Below are 24,563 nucleotides of genomic sequence, written 5' to 3' on the forward strand. Positions count from 1 at the left end.
CTGCCTTCCCTTCATCCACTTTCCTGGTAACCTCCTCGAAAAACTCCAACAGATTGGTCAAACATGACCTACCATGCACAAAGCCATGTTGACTCTCCCTAATAAGCCCCTGTCTATCCAAATGCTTGTAGATTCTGTCTCTTAGTACGCCCTCCAATAACTTACCTACTACTGACGTTAAACTCACCGGCCTATAATTTCCCGGATTACTTTTCGATTCTTTTTTAAACAACGGAACAACATGAGCCACTCTCCAATCATCTGGCACTTCACCCGTAGACAGCGACATTTTAAATATTTCTGCCAGGGCCCCCGCAATTTCAACACCAGTCTCCTTCAAGGTCCGAGGGAACACTCTGTCAGGTCCCGGGGATTTATCCACTTTAATTTTCCTCAAGACAGCAAGCACCTCCTCCTTTTCAATCTGTACAGTTTCCATGGTCTCACTACTTGATTCCCTCAATTCCATAGATTTCATGCCAGCTTCCTTAGTAAATACTGACTCAAAAAAACCTATTTAAGATCTCCCCCATTTCCTTTGGTTCCGCACAAAGCCAACCACTCTGATCTTCAAGAGGACCAATTTCATCCCTTACAATCCTTTTGCTCTTAATATACTTGTAAAAGCTCTTTGGATTATCCTTCACTTTGACTGCCAAGGCAACCTCATGTCTTCTTTTAGCCCTCCTGATTTCTTTCTTAACTATTTTCTTGCACTTCTTATACTCCTCAAGCACCTGATTTACCCCCTGTTTCCTATACATTTCATACAACTCCCTCTTCTTCTTTATCAGAGTTGCAATATCCCTTGAGAACCAAGGTTCCTTATTCCTATTCAATTTGCCTTTAATCCTGACAGGAACATACAAACTCTGCACTCTCAAAATTTCCCCCTTGAAGGCTTCCCACCTACCAATCACATCTTTGAGGAAAAAAAATCTTTAGCCTGAGGGAGATGAATCAGTGGAATTCATTGCCACAGACAGCTGTGCAGGCCAGTTCATATGGTATATTTAAAGCACAGTTTGTCAGATTCTTGATTAATTAGGGCTTCAAAAATTACGGGGAGAATGCAGATAGTGGGGTTGAGAGAGATAATAAATCAGCCACGATGGGATGGCACAGTAGACTCGATGGGCCAAATGGCCTAATTCTGCTCCCATGTCTTATGGTCTTATGATTTTAATCCATTGTGCGTATCATTTTGAGATATTTGCTTGTAATAAGGCGGGATATAAATGCATGTGTTATGTAATGATTCCCTCTACTCCCTGCCTCCTGCAGTGTGACTCGCCATTTTCCCACTAGTTTTCCTACTTAGCATTCGTTTTGGCTTTATATTTTCTCTAATAGCTTCCCAGTCCTCCTTATTTTATTAGTATTTATCCTTTCTCTCTAGATGTCGCTGTTTTTCGTTCTTTCCAACTTTTTTTCCCCTCCCTCCACCCCTCTCCTGCTTCCTCCCTGATCCTGTAATATTTCAGATTCCTGTCTCTGATCCCTTTCCGGCTATATGTGTTTAGGCTATTTCCTCTGGGTTCGGCTCTGCCTTTCCACCGTGTCGATTTCACGTGGACTTATAACTGACGAAAAAAAAGGTTGGGGGGGGGTGGTATTTGTTTTTGTGCATCTATAATTTCCAGCAGTACTCAGCCATCTTCCGTGCGTAACCACTGATTTGACAGAAACGGGGGAAAAAAGGTTCAGACATCCAGGCAAGGATCCAACGCCGCAGCACTGGAACAATTTCACTGGATTTTTTTTGGTGCACGTTTGATTTTATGAATATATATTAGGAGTGTGGGTGGGGTGGACCCCACTATCTGCTTCCTCACCCTGGTCAACAGGAGCACAGTTTACCGCGGCAATTAAAGGCGAGTGGAAGGGGAGTTCAGAATCCTAAGCATAAACCTGTTCCCGTTGTTTTCGATCAAACAGCTCGGGTTTATTTACTTTTCCCAGATTTCTAATAATAATATTTTGGATGATGCTGTGAAGATGTCAGTGCCCATAGTCGGTTTTCCAAATGGATTTTTGCTGGAAGATTGGAGGATGGAGGCTGAAGTTAGCAGGATCACCCGGAACTTGGAAATGGGAACTGTCATGACCATATATTATCAGAAAAAATCTCAACGACCGGAGCGGAAAACTTTTCAGGTTAAACTGGAAACTAGACAGATCACCTGGTGCAGGACATGCGAAAAAACCGAAGGGGAAAGTAAGTAAAAACATTTGGATTTTTTTTCTCCAATGAGGTGTTGAGTAACAGATAGACTGTAGGTACTAAGCATCTCAGAGTTGAGATGGAGGCATCAAAGTCAGAGGAACGGGATGCCTTAGAATGGCCCAGAGTGGGATTCGTTCAAACTTTGCATCACACATGTTCTTCTTGTATTATTGGGAGGGGGGGGGGAGATGTCACAGGTACCATGGTTGGAAAGCTGACAACATGGCGGTGACGAGGTGGAAGAGAATAGACTTCATAATTTTCCCCTAAATCTGTGTTTGCATGTGGTAAATAAATGCTATATCCTGTTTTGACATCTTTGCTGAAATTAACATTTCTAGTGTAAAATCCAAATACATAGGTTTATTCTGAATCATTCAAATTGCAGAGGAATTTAAACCACTAATTGTTCTTACCATACCATTATTTGTAGGAGTTCATTTTGTAAATATCTCTATAAATGATTTTGCTTTTTAGAACATGGAGAGTATATTTGTATTTGGAAACATAATTCTAATGTAAAAGATCAAAGTTGGATTTAAGCAATCTTTTTCCTGTTTGTTATTAGGAATGATTCAATTTTCTTTTCTCTTCTAAAGATGCCAATTCTGGTTGGTTTCATGAGTAATGATTTCCTCCTTGTTACCTACTAGGGTGGCCATCTTTCTGCTGAGTACAGCTAATTGATGCCAGCAGTGTATTTAAATAGTCAACATCTGAAAGATTCAGACCTCATGGTATTTACCTTCCAACAGGTCCATGCAGGGGATAGTGCACAATAAAAGCATTTACCACCTTTCTTCAGTCTGTATCCCTATGTTCCATTCTACCTTCAGATCCCCTTAAATGCCGTTTTCATTAACCATTCATTCCATGTGATCCCCCATAGGTAGTGATGCAGTCCTCCAGCAGATTGAAGGCACAGATCTATAACCTCTTGAAGCCGAAGGTGCCTGCAAAGATGGGGACAACCTTGTGCTGACTAGTTCTGCATTCTCACCACTCACATGGTTTAAGCTGTTTCTTCTGATTTCCCCCTTCCATTTATGTTATTTCAGAATTAGGTTTATTATCACCAGCATGTGACGTGATATTTGTTAACTTAGCAGTAGCGGTACAATGCAATACATAATCTAACAGAGAGAAAAAAATAAATAAAATAAAACATTAATAAACAAGTAAATCAGTTATGTATATTGAATAGATTATTTAAAAATGTGCAAAAACAGAAATATTGTATATTAAAAAAAGTGAGGTAGTGTCCAAAGCTTCAAAGTCCATTCAGAAACCGGATGGCAGAGGGGAAGAAGCTGTTCCTGAATCGCTGAGTGTGTGCCTTCGGGCTTCTGTATCTCCTACCTGATGGTAACAGTGAGAAAAGGACATGCCCTGGGTGCTGGAGGTCTTTAATAATGGAAGCTGCCTTTCTGAGACACCGCTCCCTAAAGATGTCTTGGATACTTTGTAGGCTAGTTCCCAAGATGGAGCTGACTAGATTTACAACCTTCTTTCGGTCCTATGCAGAGCCCCTCCATACCAGACAGTGATGCAGCCTGTCAGAATGCTCTCCACGGTACAGCTATAGAAGTTTATTTATACTCCCTGTTCTAGTATTCTGTATTTAAATTTTCACATGCAAACACATATTTAATAGGCACATGAACCCCACAGTGAGGGAAGTTGGAGTGATGATAGTTCAAACATTCTTTTGTAGCTGTAAAGGATGTCGTAAACATATGATACTGGGTACAATAGAAGTCTCTTGTTCTTCCCATAAATGTTTACTTGTTATAGCCTGTCTCATGTTTTCTCTGCAGTAGTTTGTAGCCATACATGATGGTGGATTGAAAGTGGATTCGTAAGTTGTTTCAGAGCACATCCAGGAAATGTATTTATGAAGTAGTTGTTTATTATTATTAATGTACTACTATTACAAACATCCAAGTTTAACAACACTTCTTGCCACATTCAAGTGGAATCCAGGGCTACATATTTCCACTCTTTAATCAGTCAGCTGTGAACCTCTCAGTAAAAATGCAGCTAAAAAACTAAGTTGCATTTGACAGTGACGTTAGTCAAGTCATTCAGTGCATCTTTCCTTTTATTCCTTGATGTTAAATCTTTACACCTCTCAATATTTTAGTGGCCGACTCCAATCTTTCATTGTAGCTCTTCCAGAATGAATATTAAAGTTTATCTCTTCTTTTTTTCACTGTTTTGCTGCACCTGAAGCTCTGAAAAGTAGTTTATCATGTAGCTTCCTTTCTGTCTCTAGTTCTTCAGTCCTTTTATAATTTTTCTGTATCTTTCATACATTAAAATCATCCACAGTGTATTGCTTTGGTCATGAGGGCAAATTATTTTGGACTAATATAAGCTAATGCATTTGTAGAGAGCAAACAGGACAAGGTAGTGATAGGATATTAAGAACTGAGAAGGGACAGGGCAATCATAGTTCCTGAAGGCAACAGTGCAGGTAGATGAGGTATCCCAGAAAATACACAAAATACTTATTTTTTTTTGTTGAGGCACAGAATAGGAGCAGGTTAGTCAAACTAGTGGAATATTAAACGCTTGCTAGCCTAGCTTGGTGCAGAACATCATGGAGCAGAAAGGATTTGATTGTAATAGAGAGGATGCAGAGGAGAGACATAGAAGATATTTACAGAAATGTAGAATGTAATTTATGAAGAGAGATTGAGTTTGTTTTGTTTGAAACAAAGAAGGGACATTGAACAAAGTGTTTAAGATTATGAGTGGCCTAAATAGAATAAATTAGAGGGCTTATTCCTCTGCTCAGAGTTTAGTGTCTAACCATCCTGGATTTAAGTAAATTGGCAGAAAGATTAGACAAGTGCTGAGGAAACTATTTCTTTTTACTTGGTGCATGGAGGTCTGGACCCCACAGTCAGAAAAAATGTTGAGATTTTTCCATATAATGAAGATGATGAGATATCTGAAATAATAAAGGAAGTTAGATCATAAGACATAGGAGCAGAATAAGGCCATTTGGCCTGTTGAGTCTGCTCTGCCATTCAATCATGGCTGATCCTTTTTTCCCCTCCTCAAGTTTTGGGAGTAATCAGCAGTTCAGATGGTGTCAGCAGAGTGGCAGTAAAGTTAACATTTTAGATTGATGAGCTTTCATCCGAACCTATAAAAATTACCTGGATAAGTTTAGAATCCCGGAAACTGGATCTGATTGTTTTAAGTTCGAGTAGGTACCGTATTTATTTTTAAATGGCAAGGGCATCGTGGTCTGAATGGCTTCCTTCTGTGCCACAAATTTCTGTGAAACACATTTTGATTTTTGGTCACTGTGAATTGCTCTGATGTGAAGTAGAAGCACAATGGCATTAATTTCAGAATTACTCCTGGCCATACGCTCATCCAGTGGGGATAGGTCAGGATAGATGCGTCAAGATGTGTGTTCAGATGGTGGACACAGAAAAATTTTACAATGCTTAAAGCCGCAACGAATGGTCTTAAATGAACTGAATTAGCATTAATATCCTAAAATAAACTTTATATTATTAAAGGCTATCAGGAACTATACTAGATGCTACTAATATGTAACAAAAAGGCAAATTTGTGAAATGAGTAAAGCTTTCAACCTGCTGTCTTTTGAACTGTCTCTCCACCTTTTAGTCTGTGGCTATATTTCGATACTTTCTCTTACACCAAAAATATTTTATTTTTGGAAATATTTCCAAATTTAAGTAATCTGGTTTGCTAAGTATGAAAGAAGTCACACTAGGAGGGTTCAAAAGAACCTGCTATAATTGTCTCTTTCTACATCAAAAATATTCTACAATTACTGTAATGCCATCTAACTTTGTGGAGGGAAAAGGGCAGCGCACCTCTCTATGCATCATCACATTCATTTTGTCTGTGAATTTTGTACCTGTTTAAAAAGGTAAGTGAGATGTTATCCTATTTTAAATGAGCCACACAATATACGAGCACAGATGTTATCCTCGAACCCTAGCTAAGATGCATCTTAAGTACTGCCTGCCGATCTAGTCAACATACTATAAGAAAGGTGCAATTGCACTGGAGGACATGCCAGAGGATCATGTCAAGATTGGAAAGGCTGAGGTTGTTTTCTTTGAAATTGAATAGACTGGGGAGGGATTTAATTGAGGTGTATTCAATTATGAGTGTCTTAGAATACTTGAGAAAGAACTATTTCCTTTACCAGATGAGTTAAATTAACATCATCAATGGAAGGATTAGTGTGGAGGTAAGCAAGATCCTCTGAAACAAGGGGTGTGAAATGTTGTGGAACATATTTCCCAAAAAGGGTGGAAGAAACAGGAAAAGAATAAAACAATGCTTAGATATGTACTTGGAAAGCCATAAACTACAGGACTGTGCAGGTAATATTGGAGGTTGCTGTAAAGCTTGTTATCTCTTTTTCAACTGGCATGAACGTAATTGTCTCTTTCTACATCAAAAATGTTCTACAATTACTGTGATACCATCTAACTTTGAAATATTCTTTTTACCCTACTGAATCACACTATGGGATTACCTTTAGCACAAGGATGGGATTGGTTCAAGAAAGTTGCTTACAACTACCTTCACAGTAATAGTTCATACATAGTAATAAAAATGAATTTACAAACATCCTGCCATTGAATACAATTTAAAATATCTCAAGTGATTGTGTGAAGCGATATCAAGATTGTGAATAAAAGTAAAATTAACACAAGGAAGAGAGTAGCTTCTGAGGAAAATATAGATGTCAGAGTTAAGGTCTGTATTTACAGGTATACAAACTTATAAATAACAATTTTGGAACTAGGAGCACGAATTATAATGGCAGGCTTTGAAGTCATATCCTTCTGTTGAGGAAAACAAAAATGCATTGAATATGGCTATAAAACTTGTTGGAGAAATAGCGATAGAAAAAGATGAATAACCAATGAAAATATTTTCTTTCGTGATGCTCACTAACTGCCAATGAAAGTTCCTTGATCTTCTAACATTAGTGCCGTAGAATTTCTCTTGATCATCTGATAGGGCTTATAGTCAGAAAGTCAGAACTCTTAAAGGTGAAATCTTCCCAGATGTTGCACCTATGTCAAATGGGGATATCTTATGTTTTGAACTATGGTTTTAATTTGTGGAATGTTCAAATAATAAGGCCAGGTCAGTACGAGAACTGGGTAATGGAAAAAGGTGTTTTAATTTGATATATATGTTGTAAATACTGAACAGAGAATGAGAAAAATTATTGTAAATGCGTTAACAAGTTTTTGTTAGAGAAAAATTAAAAAGACAGGTAGTCTTCTCAATTAAGTGCACAACTGTCTCTTAAATTCCTCTTGTCTCTCCACCTCTTAGTCTGTGGCTGTATTTCCATAGCAAAAAAGTTTTATTTTTTTGGAAATAATTCCAAATTTAAGTAATCTGGTTTTGCTAAGTTTGAAAGAAGTCACACTAGAAGGTTTCAAAAGAACTGTGCCCTTGAGGTATGATTAAAAGATAACATCAGGACACAGTACATATCAAATAAGGATACTTTGCAATAAAGCAAGACAGCAGGACAAAACATGTCAGACAGTGCTGTTATGTTAAAGCAAGACAGCAGGAAAAAGTGAGTCACAGGCATTGCAGACCAACCTGTTACATTAAAACATGCGTTGAAGTTTGCAAGTCACAGATGGACTAGTTAAACTAACAAAAGAGAAGGACAGCACACACCTCAGCAAGACTTCCTGGAATTACATGGGTCATCAGCAACATGGTAACTCAGACAAAGTAAAGTGTCCAGCAGTTTTCAAAAAATAAAGTCAACAAAGGTTGTAAGTAAGCACCTTAAGGAAGAGAATGAGCACAGATGAAGTGGTTTGGAAAGGGAATTTAAGAATTTTTGGTCTTGCTATTGTGAGGAAGCGAGAAATGCACATGCCAAAGGCTAAGACCATATGACATAAAAGCAGAATTAGGCCATTCGGCCCACCGAGTCTGCTGCTATTCCACCACGACTGATTTATTTTCCCTCTCAACCCCATTCTACTGCTTTCTCCCCATAACCTTTGACACCCTGACTAATCAATAACCAATTAGCCTTTGCTTTAAATATACTCAGTGACTTAGCCTCCGCACTCACCTGTGGCAATGAATTCCACAGATTCACCACCTTCTGTTTAAAGAAATTCCTTCTCATCTCTGTTCTAAATGGGTGTCTCTTTACTCTGAGGTTGTGCCTTCTGGTCCTAGATTCCACCACTATAGGAAACATCCGCTTCACATTGACTCTATGCCATTTGGAAAATAGTTTTACTTCTTCCACCAAAGTGTATGGTGATACACTTCCCCACACCATATTCCATCTGCCACTTCTTTGCTCATTCTCTCAATATGTCCAAGTCCTTCTACTTCCTCAACACTACCTGCCCCTCCACCTATCTTCATATCATCTTCAAACTTGTCCACAAAGCCATCAATTCTTTCATCCAAATCATTGACATCTAATGTAAAAAAAAACACACCCCTTTTGAACAACACTAGTCACTGGCAGCAAATCCAAAAAGGATCCCTTTATTCCCACTCTTTCTCTTCTGCCAATCAGCTAATGCTCTATCCATACTAGTATCTTTCCTGTAATACCCTCGGCTCTTATCTTGTTTAGCAGTCTCACGTGTGACTCTTTATCAAAGGCCTTCTGAAAATCCAATGATTTTCCTTTGTTTATCCTGCTTCTTGTTTCCTCAAAGAATTCCCAACAGATTGGTCAGGCAAGATTTTCCCCAAGGCTGACTTTGGCCTTTTTTTGTCAATCTTTTCAAGTAGCCCGAATCCGCTTCCTTAACAATCGACTCCAACATCTTCCCAGTCACTGAGTTTGGCTAACTGGCCTGTAATTTCCTTTCTTCTGCCTCCCTCCCTTCTTGAAGAGTGGAGTAACAATTTTTCAGCCCTCTGGAACCATGCCAGAAGCTAATGATTCTTGAAAGATTATTACTAATGCCTCCACAATTTCTTCAGCCACCTCTTTCAGAACCCTGGGGTGTACACCATCTGGTCCAAGTGACTTATCTATCTTCAGACCTTTCAGTTTCCCAAGCACCATCTCCCTAGTAATAGCAACTGTGCTCACTTCTGTCCTCTCACTCTCTAGAAGTCAAAGAAATTGATGTTCATGCCATCAGGTGGAGGCTACCCAGATGGGATATGCAGTGCTGCTATGCCAACCTGAGTTTGCTTTCATCATGGCCCTGGACAGACATGGGAAAGGGAAGTCATATTTAAATGAGTAACCACTGGGAAATCCTTCTTTCTGGAGCAGACAGAGTGAAGCTGCTTAACAGGTGTTCTGCCAGTCCGCGTCCGGTTTCACTGATGTAATGGAGGCTGAAGTGGGAGCACTGGTACAGTTGATGACCCCAACAGACTTTCAGGTGAAGTGTTACCTCAGCTGGAAGAACTGTTTGGGGCCCTGAGTGGCAGTGAAGAAGGAGGTGGAGGGGAGAGAGTAGTATTTGTCGCTCTTTCAAGGTTAAGTGACAGGAGTGAAATCCGTGGGGAGAGGCAAGTGGTCAAGCGAGTCACATAGAGAGCATCTCTGTGGAAAGCGAGGCGTGTTGGGGGGAAGGATATGCTTGGCATGATCCCATTGAAGATGGTTGCAGAATCTTAAATCTGGCAGAATCACATACTTTGCATGATTCTTCAGTGTTTCCTTGTGAATTCTACTCCCATTGGTTCCTGACCATAGGTGCTTACTTTTCTTCAAATTCCTTAAAACTATCTATGGAGTTCATATCTTTACCACTAACAACTCTTCTTCCCATATTGCCCTCCTGTTCATGTCCTCCTTCTGTTACTTCATTCAGGTTTAGATGTGCCAATCTCCAGAGTGGCCTCCCCAACTTCAAAACACCTGTGTCCTTGACTTACCATCTTAATGTTTTCTTTAACTCATGCCAAGTAGAAGGAAATAAACTGGGATTTTAAAATCTATTAAATAGATGCATTATAAATACAAATAGTCTTTGTTACATTTTAAATACAAAACTCTGGGAATTTATAAAATGCCTTATGACCTTGGTGACTTACTTTCAACTCAAATAACATTGACATAATAATGTATATGACTCTTTATGCGCCTAATGTATTCCAAGATGAGGAAATATTTTGGCCTTTAGTCCAATATCAATTAAGAGCTTCGATTTAAAACTTGTATAGTAAACTAAATTCTTATTACTGGAGGTTTTTTATGCTCCATGTATGTTAAAGATTTCTGCCAATTCTATTGCTAAAGAATAAGGACTGTAATATTTAGTCTTACATTTGTAAAAGTAACTGATTAATGTAATTCAGAAATTACATTTGCTGACTTAAAAGTATTAGCATAAACAAAACCTTCTCACTTTTTGTGATTAATAACTGAGCAAACAAAGATACCAACAAAACCTCAGCATCGCCATTGCATTTAGAAACTTTGGGTTTGCTTTGGAGCAAGTTTTTAAAAACTATTTATTCTGATTAGTCAAAAAATGTCTCAAACCAGACCTGAATCCACCATAATTTGCAATATCAGAAGTACTTTAACTTGGAAATAGGAGTCTACATAAATAACAGACAATGTTCTAATCCTAGCATCAAAAATCCATTTTGCATTCTTATTTCATTCACAATAATAGTATCTCTTTTTATTATCCTCATCTTTCCTTCCCTTGTTTTTTCTTATTTCCCTATTCCATCATCCCTCTCTTCATCTCTTGTCAAGCCTCTTTTTAGGTGGTTTACTATCAAATTAGATCAACCTCAAAAATATTTGGAATTATAATCAGACAGTAACCATATTACTCTTCAATAGAGTTAAAACAACAACATAATGTTATGTTGGTCCTTTGCTTTAACAGAATCGGAGATTTGGGTGCAGTTATATTTATTTCCAATAACGTCTTCCTTGGGCTCCTAGGTCTTTCTATAGAAACAGTACACTCAGTTTATGACAAGGGAGAAAGGTTGTGACTTAATTTTACAAGCAAAGATGCTCAAAATTCAAAAAGAAGTCTTATTTTTTAAATTAAAATCTCTATTCACAAACTACCAGCCTCGTTTCCACAAACAACTATTAGGTATTTAGACCATCTACTTAAAATAAAAATTGGCACTCCCACCTACTCTAATGAACAAGTCCCCTTCCCTGCACTCTAATTAGCAACCCACTTCACTTAGTAATCTTACATCCTCTATTTAGTAGTCTCACATACTCCAATTAGTAATCCCACTTTCGCCTTTATATCAATTATTAACACTAGTAGCAACTATTAAAAGTTGTGAACATATCACAGCTCCCCTTTACCTTAATGCATCCTCTGGAAGCTGGTGCAGCCCAAACATTGCCTGACAGCCCAGATCTTCATGCACAATTCTTTAGAATGGGACTTCAACAAGTTTCAAACTTGTAGATGAACAACCGAATTGCAGTAGCTGCTGATGATCGGTCGGTGAAGAAGCATTTATGGCACTAACCATCATGAGATTAACAATTTGTATTTATGTAGAGTAGTTTAAGAACATTTAAGAATTTAAGAATTAAATGTTAAAGAACATCTAATGCAAAATCTCATAAGAGATGTGAAAAGATGTGCCTAGTGAAAGAAGCAGAAAGTAATGGGCATCTTAAAGGATAAGAGGCAAGAGTGAAGTGGATTTAAAATAAAAGTAGAAATTCTGGGACCTGGGGTGTAGAAAGCTGGAGTTGCAGATTAAGTATAGTGCAGGTAGGAAAATAAAGTGCAAGGACTGTGAGAAGGCAGAATGAGAGATCGGAAGTTCAGAAGACTATTATCTGCAGGATAGAAGCTGTCCTCAAGCCTCATGCTCTCAAACTTTTGTGTCTTTTGTCCAATGGAAGAGGGGTGGGTGGGGCAGGGGAGAGAAGAGAGAATGACCAGGGTGGAAAGGGTCTTTGGTTATGTACACTGCTTTCCCAGGCAGCAGTGAAGAGCAATTCTATGAGATCATGAGCCTTTCTACTCCTGCTTTTCTGAAGAATTTTGTGTTTCACCTTGATCTTTGATGTTAGATCTCTAACCATTTACCTATGTGAGGATGCTGTTTATTGACTGTAGCTCAGCATTTAACACCATCATACCTACAGTCCTGATTGAAAAGCTGTAGAACCTGGGCATCTATACCTCCCTCCGCAGCTGGATCCTTGACTTCCTAACTGCAAGACCACAATCTGTGCGGATTAGAAATAATATTTCCACCTTGCTGACAATCAACACTAGTACTCCACAGGAACTTGTGCTTAGCCCACTGCTCTACTGTCTTTACACCTATGACTGTGTGGCTAGGCATAGCTCAAAAGCCATCTATAAATTTGCTGATGATACAAGCATTGTTGGCAGAATTTCAGATGGTAACGAGAGAGAGTATGGGAGTGAGATATTCCAGTTCTGTGAGTGGTTGGGAGCAAGATATTTCAGTTAGGTGAGTGGTGTCACAGCAACAACCTGGCACTCAATGCCAGCAAGGCCGAAGAGCTGATTATGGACTTGAGGAAGGATGAGACAAAGGAACACAAACCAATCCTCATAGAGGGATCAAATGTGGAGAGAGCAAGCAATTTCAGCTTCCTGGGTGTCAGTATCTCTGATGACCTAACTTGGACGCAACATATTGATGCAGCTATAAAGTTGGCAAAACAGTGGCTATATTTCCTGAGGAGTTTGAGGAGATTTGATTTTTTAACTAAAAACACTTGAGAACTTCTACAAATGTACTGTGGAGAGCATTGTGACTGGTTGCATCACCGTCTGGTGTGGGAGGTGGGGGGGGGCGCATTTTCTACGGCACAAGATCACAAGATTTTTTTGCAGTACTTATTTTAACTTAAGTATTTGATATATATTTAATATAACTGTTACGTTTCTCTTTATCTATTTATCATGTGTTTCATTCTATTGCTACAGTACGGTTATTAAAGAAACTTGTAGTAGACCAGGGAATAGTCCTGAAGGATTAATAGCAACCTAAATTTGTCACTCAGGCACTTGAATGTAGATGATAAAAAGCTTGGCCTATCAGGGAAATTTTAAAGACAGTTGAAATTGGAGCGATTTAAGGAGCAGATTCCAAAGCCAAGTACTTTGACAGTCAACAGCATGAACAGTTATCAGAATTAGAATCAGAATCAGGTTTAAAATCACCAGCATATGTCATGAAATTTGTTAACTTTGTGGCAGCAATACAATGTAATACATGATAAATATAGAAAAAATGAATCACAGTGAGTATATAGTATGCACATTAAATAGTTAAATTAAGATAAGTAGTGGAAAAACAGAAAAAAGTAGTGAGGTAGTGTCATGTGTTCGATGTCCATTTAGAAATCAGATGGCAGAGGGAAGGAAGATGTTCCTGAATCGTTGAGTGTGTGCCTTCAGGCACCTGCACCTCCTTCCTGATGGTAGCAATGAGAATAGGGCATGTCCTGGTGGTGAGGGTCCTGACTGACGGATACTGCTATTCTGAGATATTTCTCCTTGAAGATGCCTTGAATGAGACGGAGGCTAGTACCCATGATGGAGCTGACAAATTTAACAACTCTCTGCAGCTTATTTCTATCCTATGAAGTAGCCCCCCCCCCCACCCCAGCCATACCAGATGGTGATGTAGCCAGTCAGAATTCGCTCTACAGTACATCAGTAGAAGTTTTCGAGTGTTTTAGGTGACAAACTAAATGGTAGAGTAAGTAAAATCTAGATGATTTGGTGCAAGTTTGAATGAAGGAAATGAGAAAGAAAACAACAGAGGGATTTTAAAACAGGCATGTTCAAGTATCTGAAATATAGTTTAAGCCCACAATTCTTTTATAACTTGGAAGCAAGTTCCACCTCAGGACCAGTTCAAGTTCCACCTCAGGACCAGTTCAAATTCCACCTCAGGACCAACTCAAGTTCAACCTCAGGACCAACTCAAGTTCCACCTCAGGACCAATTCAAGTTCCACCTCTGAGCCAAAGCAAGTTCTACCTCTGAACCAATGATGATTACAGAATGCAAATACTGATCAGGTTATGTAGCCAGAATAAACCATTAAATATTGGTTGATTTAAGCGTGTCACTTCTCAATTTAATACTTTGGATGTAATGTTATAGGAATAAATTAGCTTTGTTGATATAGGGTCATAGAAAAGTACAGCACAGAAACAGACCCTTCAGCCCATCTAGTCTGTGCCAAAACTATTTAAACTGCCTACTCCCATTGACCTGCACCGGGACCATAGTGCTCAATAACCCTACCATCCATGTACCTATCAAAACTTCCTTTAAGTGTTGAATAAAGCTCGCATGCACCACACTTTCATGACTCTCTGAGTGAAGAAGTTTCCCCTCATGTTCCCCGTAAACTTCTCACCTTTCACCCTAACCTATGACCTTTGGTTGTAGTCCCACCTAACCTCAGTGGAAAAAGCCTGCTTGCATTTACCCTATCTATACCCCTCATAATTTTGTATAGCTCTATCAAATCTCCTCTCAATGTTTTATGTTCTAAAGAATATAGTTCTAACCTATTCAATCTTCCCTTATAACACAGGTCCCCGAGACCCGCAACATCCTTGTAAAGTTTTTCTGTACCATTTCAACCTTGTTTACATCTTTCCTGTAGGTAGGTGACCAAAACTGCACACAGTAATCCAATCACAAACATGAGAAAACCTGCAGATGCTGTAAATCCAAGCAACACACACAAAATGCTGGAGGAACTCAGCAGGCCAGCCAGCATCTATGGAAAAGAGTAAATAGTCGATGTTTCGGGCAGAGACCCTTCATCACAATGATTCAGATTAGGTTTCACCAACATCTTATAAAACTTCAACATAACATCCCATCTCCTCTACTCAATACATTGATTTACAGATTGAAGGGCAATTTGCCTAAGCTTTCTTTACAACCCTGTCTACCTGTGATGCCACTTTCAATGAATTATGTACCTGTGTTCCCACCACACTCCTCAGTGCCCTACCGTTCACTATATAACACCTACCCTGGTTGGTCCCACCGTTTGTTGTTTAACTACATTTATTTATTTGTTTCATTCTTATCTTAAGTGTCAGGTTATCTAATCCTAAATTAATAAAATAAAATCAGTAACAGATTTTCTCTGAATATGATCATACAACTACTTTAAAGGCAGCAGACCTATTTTTTCTAGCTATTGTTAGTCTTTGGCTATAATATTAACATGGTGCTGAGCACATACAGGTGGGAGGGCAGTAGTTAAATTAGCAACACAGATTTAATTTGAATAGTATTTGAAATTTGTTGAGTGTTTTTAAGGCAGCTTTAGTGCACAAGGAAAAGAGGGTGGGGGAACATGATATACTGCAAATACACTGCAGATTTTCCATTCTGTGAATGATTGCTCCTCTGGAAACTTTCTTTTCTGTCCAGTTGCCCACCTTACTTAACAATATTTCTTAACAATATAACAATAGAACTCGTTTCTGCATACCTCGACACTGTTTTATCACCCCTTGTTCAATCCCTTCCGACCTATGTTCGTGACACTTCTCACGCTCTTAAACTTTTCGATGATTTTAAGTTCCCTGGCCCCCACCGCTTTATTTTCACCATGGATGTCCAGTCCTTATATACTTCCATCCCCCATCAGGAAGGTCTCAAAGCTCTACGCTTCTTTTTGGATTCCAGACCTAATCAGTTCCCCTCTACCACCACTCTGCTCCATCTAGCGGAATTAGTCCTTACTCTTAATAATTTCTCCTTTGGCTCCTCCCACTTCCTCCAAACTAAAGGTGTAGCTATGGGCACCCGTATGGGTCCTAGCTATGCCTGCCTTTTTGTTGGGTTTGTGGAACAATCTATGTTCCGTGCCTATTCTGGTATCTGTCCCCCACTTTTCCTTCGCTACATCGAAGACTGCATTGGCGCTGCTTCCTGCACGCATGCAGAGCTCGTTGACTTTATTAACTTTGCCTCCAACTTTCACCCTGCCCTCAAGTTTACCTGGTCCATTTCCGACACCTCCCTCCCCTTTCTAGATCGTTCTGTCTCTGTCTCTGGAGACAGCTTATCCACTGATATCTACTATAAGCCTACTGACTCTCACAGCTATCTGGACTATTCCTCTTCTCACCCTGTCTCTTGCAAAAACGCCATCCCCTTCTCGCAATTCCTCCGTCTCCGCCGCATCTGCGCTCAGGATGAGGCTTTTCATTCTAGGATGAGGGAGATGTCTTCATTTTTTAAAGAAAGGGGCTTCCCTTCCTCCACTATCAACTCTGCTCTTAAACGCATCTCCCCCATTTCACGTACATCTGCTCTCGCTCCATCCTCCCACCACCCCACTAGGAATAGGGTTCCCCTGGTCCTCACCTACCACCCCACCAGCCTCCGGGTCCAACATATTATTCTCCGTAACTTCCACCACCTCCAACGGGATCCCACCACTAAGCACATCTTTCCCTCCCCCCCTCTCTCTGCATTCCGCAGAAATCGCTCCCTACACAACTCCCTTGTCCATTCGTCCCCCCCATCCCTCCCCACTGATCTCCCTCCTGGCACTTATCCGTGTAAGCGGAACAAGTGCTACACATGCCCTTACACTTCCTCCCTTACCACCATTCAGGGCCCCAAACAGTCCTTCCAGGTGAGGCATCACTTCACCTGTGAGTCGACTGGGGTGATATACTGCGTCCGGTGCTCCCGATGTGGCCTTTTATATATTGGTGAGACCCGACGCAGACTGGGAGACCGCTTTGCTGAACATCTACGCTCTGTCCGCCAGAGAAAGCAGGATCTCCCAGTGGCCACACATTTTAATTCCACATCCCATTCCCATTCTGACATGTCTATCCACGGCCTCCTCTACTGTAAAGATGAAGCCACACTCAGGTTGGAGGAACAACACCTTATATTCCGTCTGGGTAGCCTCCAACCTGATGGCATGAACATCGACTTCTCTAACTTCCGCTAAGGCCCCACCTCCCCCTTGTACCCCATCTGTTACTCATTTTTATGCACACATTCTTTCTCTCACTCTCCTTTTTCTCCCTCTGTCCCTCTGAATATACCTCTTGCCCATCCTCTGGGTCACCCCCCCCCCCGTCTTTCTTCCCGGACCTCCTGTCCCATGATCCTCTCGTATCCCCTTTTGCCTATCACCTGTCCAGCTCTCGGCTCTATCCCTCCCCCTCCTGTCTTCTCCTATCATTTTGCATCTCCCCCTCCCCCTCCAGCTTTCAAATCCCTTACTCACTCTTCCTTCAGTTAGTCCTGACGAAGGGTCTCGGCCTGAAACGTCGACTGCGCCTCTTCCTATAGATGCTGCCTGGCCTGCTGCGTTCACCAGCAACTTTGATGTATGTTGCTTTAACAATATTTCTCTCCTTTTCCCTACCCTCTCCCCACCCCCCTCCCTTCAATGCAATTTACCATGCTGCATTGAAGTAATTATTGGAGTAGAGTAAAAATATTTTGCACTGGCTGATTCAATATCAACTTTCAAATGGTAATTGGAAACATGTTTAAAGAGGAATTTTCCAGCTTGGCGAAAAAGTCAGCGGAATGGTACTAATTAGAATCAGGATAGCAACTATGGGCCAAGTGGACTCCTGTGCTAATTTTAGACTACATATCTGTAGCCACTACTATATAGCATGCTTTTAATGTTATGTAGAGAGGGTGAATCTGTGATTTTGTTGGGTACTGATATGTGTAAGTACATCATTGAATTTTTTTCTAAAATGTATCAATGAATATAGGATTTAACTTCAGAGTTATGGCACAAAAATATTAAATCTGAGTCGAAGCTTATTCAAGTTAAAAGTATTTAAATAAAGGTATAACATAATTTAATATTAAATTTAATCAAGTTTGAAACTTTATTGCAGCCTTATTCTGGCCAAAAGAAATTTCAGTTACCAAGAAGAGTGAAAAATCATTTTTATTGGTACATATAAGGAGCCATGATGATTAAATGTTTATGTATATTTTTTCAATATGAAATGTTTACAAACTTCAATCGGATCATAAATATTTGTAAAGGAAGTTTACTTCCTAAATGTTGACTTGGCGGTGTTTTAGGAATTAAAGTTGGTGGAAAGGAAATGCATGCCACGAAGAAACTGTTTCATAAATATAGATAAAACAAATAAGTAATGGTTTTATGAATCAAATAGTACATAACTCAACAAATACGAGTCAATGGTACATTTTTACTCCATGTTGACCGAGTGAGGAAAGATTATCGTTAGCTGATGATTTATTTCATCATTAATTTAAATTCAGGTAACAGTGTGATAGAATGAGAACTTGTATTTGGTTTACAAGTCTGTGGCAATCAAAACTAATTCGGTGGAGCAGTGACTACGAAACTGTTGGACTATGGTGAAGAAACAAACTAGTTCAGTAATGAAGAAAATCATCTGTCTCTACCCAGTCTGGTTTATATTGGAGGCTTCATAAACCTAATATAGATCATCGTTTTAATAAACTCTATCCCCTCCCACCTCTACCTCATTTATGTTTAGCCCCTGACATTCTGGGCAGCTTTATAGTGAGGCCACTTGAAGTAGTCTGTCAGGATGTGCACTTGATGGAAAGAATGTATTGTAAACAATAAAGGTAAAAATCTAGGCTGTTAGTACAACCACAGGAGGAAAGTAGATTATGATCTCTCACCTTGAAGGATCAATGCTATTAAATTATTTAATACTACGTATGGACTTGAGTATAAGTGACATCAATATGAGAAAATTTGGCACCATATGATAACAAAGAGCCCCATGTTCTCAGGGTGAAGCTGAACATAAATATACAGCAGATAATATGGGATCCCTTCCCATCTATTTTTCCAAAATATTTTTCTATACTGAGCTATACAACTAATCATCTGCCTTCAGCAATCAGACTTCATTACAGAGTACAGTTACTGATATACTTTGACATGCTATTCACGGTTTGCTGTCACGCTGTCTCTGTGTCCTCGGCCTTCGGGTTGGCTGATGCAGCCGGCTGGTGTTCATCATTTCAGTTCTCTGCAATGACGTGGTTACGGAACCTTCACATCTCCACGCATTCTTACTGAATTGACATTTGTATTTTCTTCCTATACACTTGTAATTTCTGTTACTTCTTGTTCATCTGCTGCCTTCCTTAGCAGAGGAACAAGAAGCAAAAGATGTCTGCCCAGTCGTTCTCTTTCTGCTCCTTACTATCCCCTTTCTGGTGAGCCTTTACTTTAATCACTGCTACCCCCTCAGGTAGCTGGACAACTAACAGCTCCTGACTGTGCTTGACCCCTCCCTTGGGACCCCCTGACATGATTCCCACCCATCGCCCTGTCTCTCCTCCCTGCTTGGGGCTGCTGTCTCCCTGTGGGCCATGATAGCTGCTATGCTGGTCACACATGTTTGCTGTCCCGTTATTTCTCCTGTTCTTGAGTCTGTGATAGCACCTGCCTCACTCAGTGCATCTATCCCCAGAATACTACGTTCATTGTTTGGGCACACCCAAAAATCTACAGGACGCTGCGCTCCCTCAATCTCAATTAGCTGGGACTGACTTCTCTCCACTCTCATTGTTTTACCTCCTGGACTGGTTATGTAAATCATCTCTCCAGTTATGGGCAAGGGTAGATCATTTATCAACATGTCCACCAATATTTCACATTGCCAGCCCCCTAATAAGCCTCTAGTGTACATTCGTGGACTACCACTACAACAAAGGCTACCATCAGTTACTTGTCTGACCTCACCAGCTCTGTAATCTGGTCGGCAGCCAAATCAGAAAGCGAAATGCACTGCTGCAGATTCTGCCTGCTTTGATGAGTGATTTTCACACTTTGCTCTCTTTTCAAGACACTGCCTCCAACCCTGGCCTGAGAAGCTGCAGCTGTAACAAATAACTCCCTTCACCCTGTCACATCTATTCCCGAATTTCCTTGCCTAGTGCTCCAGCTGCTGGCACACAAAGCAAATTCTCTGTGATGTCACAACAGCTAAAGGTAAATTCACTACAGCCACTTTACAAATTCTCTTCCCCCTCCTCTGGTCTATCTCACTGCCTCATGATACTATCGCGGGGTAGGTTGATCATAAGGTGCCCTTAAATCTAGAACTTCCTGGTGGGCTGAGCTCAGACCTTCCTTCAGCATTTTCAGGAAGATTTGGTCATCCCTCCCTGGATTATCCAACCCTGAATACTCCTCATATATTCGATATTTACATTCTGCATAATCCATGGCAGACTCATCAGCTCTCTGAACCACTGACATTATCGTTCCCCAGTTACTCTCACCTCCTCCCAGTTGCATTCTCACCTTCCCTGTTAAAGAAGCGATATCTCTCTTCATTGCTGGCATTCCCTCTGGTAGTTGCCCATGTACCATCCCGTGCCCCCGGGCTATACGGTCCCACACATTCCTCGGGCACTTTGCTTTTACCAACACGTATATATCTTTAATGTACTTCTGGTGAATTCCAAGCATTTCCTCGAGCTTGTGCCAGAATTCTGCATTTCTGCAAGCGACCTTAAGTGAGGGCAGCTCTGACAAAATGCTCTGCTTCTCCCTGGGGTGAAGGGTTTATGGATGGTTGTGATCAAGGTCAAGGGCTGGCACAGGTTGTCAGGGTTCTTGACCTGATGTTGCCTAACCTCAATCGATGCCATCCTGACAGATATACCTCTCCCTCAGATATGTCCACATTATGCAAAATGTAAATGATGGATAAAAATTAAACAGTACATACTAAAAACCACAGAGTATGCAGTGCAATCTACCACTTGAGTGTGTCTGAACTCATAATGCCTTTTGTATTCCTTTGCATTTAAAACTGTTACACCAAGGTTACAGACTTATTGTTAAAACATACAAACACACTCACAAATGCATCTGCTACTGTGCAGTTCCTCAAATGAACATACGCGCACTTCACTTGCATCTCTAATGGTGAGTAACCACCCTTTGCAACTGGTGGCACCAAATTAACACACAAATGTTTAATCTCTTGCATAAACACAATTGCACGCACACACACCACACTACTTTTATATCTACTAGTTCAGCTCTCTGCTGTGTTTGTGATACCTCGTAATCCCGTAGTCACCGACCCAAACAGGTGTAAGTGCGAGAGTTAATTTTAAAAATACTCACCCACTTAGACTGCTGAGATTGCTGGCCACACAATGGGTCACAAAGGTATCCCAGGCAAGCCCCCAAGTGTTGTAATGTGAACAGAGTCACCAGAGAGACACCGAAACTAGCGGATACAGAAGTATTTTATTCAAAATGACACATTCTTGTTCAATCCAATATCACATGACATTTTATATGCTAAAGATCAAAGGTAACAGCAGGACAATTTTATACTACAATGTATCTACAATGCTTCCTTTGAGTTGCATATAATTTTCTCACCTTCTTCACACCCACACTCCAGACACCCAAAATGAATGCTAATCTGCATTGTCTGGTTTGAAACCAACTGATATCCACAGCTCCATGAAGCTATTGTCCAAGGCTGCATTTTAGATTTAATCTACAATCCACAATCAGGTCTAAAGATTGGTCGCTGAAATTAATAGTTGCTATAAACCCCAACTCCAGAATATGCCCTAAGAAGTAGAACATTAAAAAGAACTCTTGTTCTGCTTGACCAATGAGCAGTTCTGTAAAGGTACTTGCCTTTTTCACGAAGTACTGCTCCACCTCTGTTTTAAAAGACTGGCCTACCTGTGACAGGGGTATCTGGCCAGCTCCGGTTAAGCTAGCAACTACAATAAATAGTCAACAGTACGTTATTGTTTTTATTTGTGAGGGTATAGGTTAGTGTAGAAGAATTAAGACGTATGGCTACAAATAGGACTGATGAAAGTAACTTTGCAAAAGAATAAAGGAAACCTCATGGGACTTTCCAATAGCAGGCTTGTAGAGAAGCTAAATGGGTGGGGTGGGATTGTTATACTTCACTTGTCCTCTAATTTTCTCATGTTGCATGGAGGAAACACCTTCCAGTGTACATGACCTCGCTGTATAGGATTGAGCGAATTCTAGGCTAAGTTCCAGATTCAGATTCAAATTTATTTATCACATGTACCTTAAAACATAGAGTTAAATGTGTCAACTGAGTTAGAAACCAACATAATTTAGGAATGAGCTGGGGGCAGCTCGCAAATGTTGCCATGTAGTCTGGCAGTTACGTGGCGTGTCCAGAATGCTCAGCAGAACAATACAGAACACAACAAGCAACAAAACATCGACAGGACGCTCCTTTCCTCCCTCCCTTCCTCCCATACACATGGACAGTCCTTGAACTTCAGGATTTGGCCATTGGTTTTCAACTTCCAGACTATTGAATGATCTTTCAGCTCTGATCTTCACTGTTGACCCCTCTAGTACTAGCTGATTATGGGACTTTGAGTTCTAGGACTGACTGGGCCTCATGCCTCCTGCTCGCACCATCACTGGTTGCCGAGCATGCTGCAGAGGCCTGGATTGTGGATGTTCTTTGTTACCCGTTCACGTCACTGGACCGACTTCTAACTCCTCCACATTGTTGTCCTTAAGCCCTAATCTGACCTATAACCCCTCTCTGTTCCCAAAACCATCTGTACAAACTTAAACAAAACAATGAAGTCTGAGCCACGATCATGACTGAGACTACAACTCGGTGCCATCTTGGAAAAGAAAAATAGTGTAAGTTTCATTTTCAGTTTGGAAATAGTTTCCCCCCCTCACACTTCACTGGCAATGAAGTTTGAAGCTGACAGGGTGGGAATGAGTACTTGATGCGCCATAGTCAGGTTCCTGATACTATCAGTGAGTCAGCAGGATAGTTTTGGCACATGCAGGACAAATCCATAAAATGTTCACTGTAATCCTCAAGTTTCATGCACAACTGAGATAGTTATTGATAGACCAGTAATCTTGACTTTGAGGTTCTGAAGTGCTCGTTTATTAAATTGATTCTTTGGATTGAAGGGCATGAATTGGTGAGTTGGAAGAGCTGATGTCCTCTGGTTCAGGTCGCAAGGCATAGGAGCAGAATTAGGCAATTCAGCCCGTCGAGTCTGCTCCACTATTCTATCATGGCCGATTTATTATCCCTTTCAACTTCATTCTCCTGCATTCTCCCCATAACCCTTGATGCCCTTCCTATTCAAGAACTGATCAACCTCTGCTTTGAATATACCCAATGACTTGGCCTCCACAGCTGTCAGTGGCAATGAATTCCACAGATTTACCGAAGAAATTCCTCCTCAGCTTTGGTCTACATGGGTGTCCCTCTTCTATGGCTGTGCCCTCTAGGAACAGACTCCCACACTACAGGTCCACATCCACTATATCTAGGCCTTTTGATATTCGGTGGTTTTCAATGAGATCCTCCCCCACCCATTCTTCTAAACTCCAGAGAGTACGGGGCTAGACAAACACGCCTTTCATTTCCTAGATCATTCCTGTGAACTTTTCTGGATCCTCTCCAATGCCAGCATATCCTTTCATAGATAATGATCTCAAAACTGCTCACATTACTCCAAGTGCAATCTAATCAATGTCTTATAAAATCTTGGCATTACATTACTTGCTTTCATATTCTAGTCTTCTTGAAGGTAATGCTAACATTGCATTTGTGTTCCTTACCACCGACTCAACCTGCATGTTAACCTTAGGGAGTGCTGCACAAGAATCCCAAGCCCCTTTACACCTCTGATTTCTGAATTTTCTCCTCTTTTAGAAAATACCAAATTGTATGACCATACACTTCCCTATACTATATTCCATCTGCCCAGTCTCCAAATCCATTTAAGTCCTTCCGCAGGCTCCATGCTTCCTCAAAATTACCTGCTCCTCCACCTACTCCATATTGTTTACAAACTTAGCCACAAGGCCATCAATTCTCTCATCCAAATCATGTATAAATGAAATGAAGCAGTCCCAATACCAACCCCTGCGGAGCATCATGAGTCACCTGCAGCCAACCAGAAAAAGCCGTCTTTATTCCCACTCCCTGCCTCCTGCCAGTTAGTAAATCTTCTATCCATGCTAGTATCTTTCCTATGTCACCTTGTTTAGCAGCCTCGTGTGGCACCATGTCAAAGCCCTTCTGAAAATCCAAGTAAAGTTAAGGTTTAGAAGGATGAGAGATGATCTTAATGAAACTATCTAATTTTTCAAGGGCATAACAGGATGGATATTGAAGTATTTCACTTGGCTGAAGACTGTTGATTGCTATTCAGCCCAGTTGTTCCAGCTCTGCCATCAGTGAGTTTGTGGTTAATCTTTCACCTCAGCACTCTCCTGCACTACCATGATTCCTTGACTAGCTGAATGTTTGTTGATCTCT

General features: G+C 40.5%; 1 protein-coding gene across 2 annotated transcripts in view; it reads left to right on the top strand.

Moving 5' to 3' along the window:
- Positions 1 to 1,487: 1,487 nt before the first annotated feature.
- The window catches only part of LOC134351496 (1-phosphatidylinositol 4,5-bisphosphate phosphodiesterase gamma-1-like), a 273,333-nt gene continuing 250,257 nt past the window's right edge, over positions 1,488 to 24,563 (top strand). For both annotated transcript variants that reach the window (XM_063057723.1, XM_063057732.1), the window contains exon 1: positions 1,488 to 2,218. In XM_063057723.1, coding sequence (XP_062913793.1) covers positions 1,999 to 2,218 — 220 coding nt within the window. In that variant the 5' untranslated portion in view covers positions 1,488 to 1,998. The remainder of the gene's footprint in view (positions 2,219 to 24,563) is intronic.

This window comes from Mobula hypostoma, chromosome 1 (assembly GCF_963921235.1).
Source record: "Mobula hypostoma chromosome 1, sMobHyp1.1, whole genome shotgun sequence".
NCBI classification, from domain to species: domain Eukaryota; kingdom Metazoa; phylum Chordata; class Chondrichthyes; order Myliobatiformes; family Myliobatidae; genus Mobula; species Mobula hypostoma.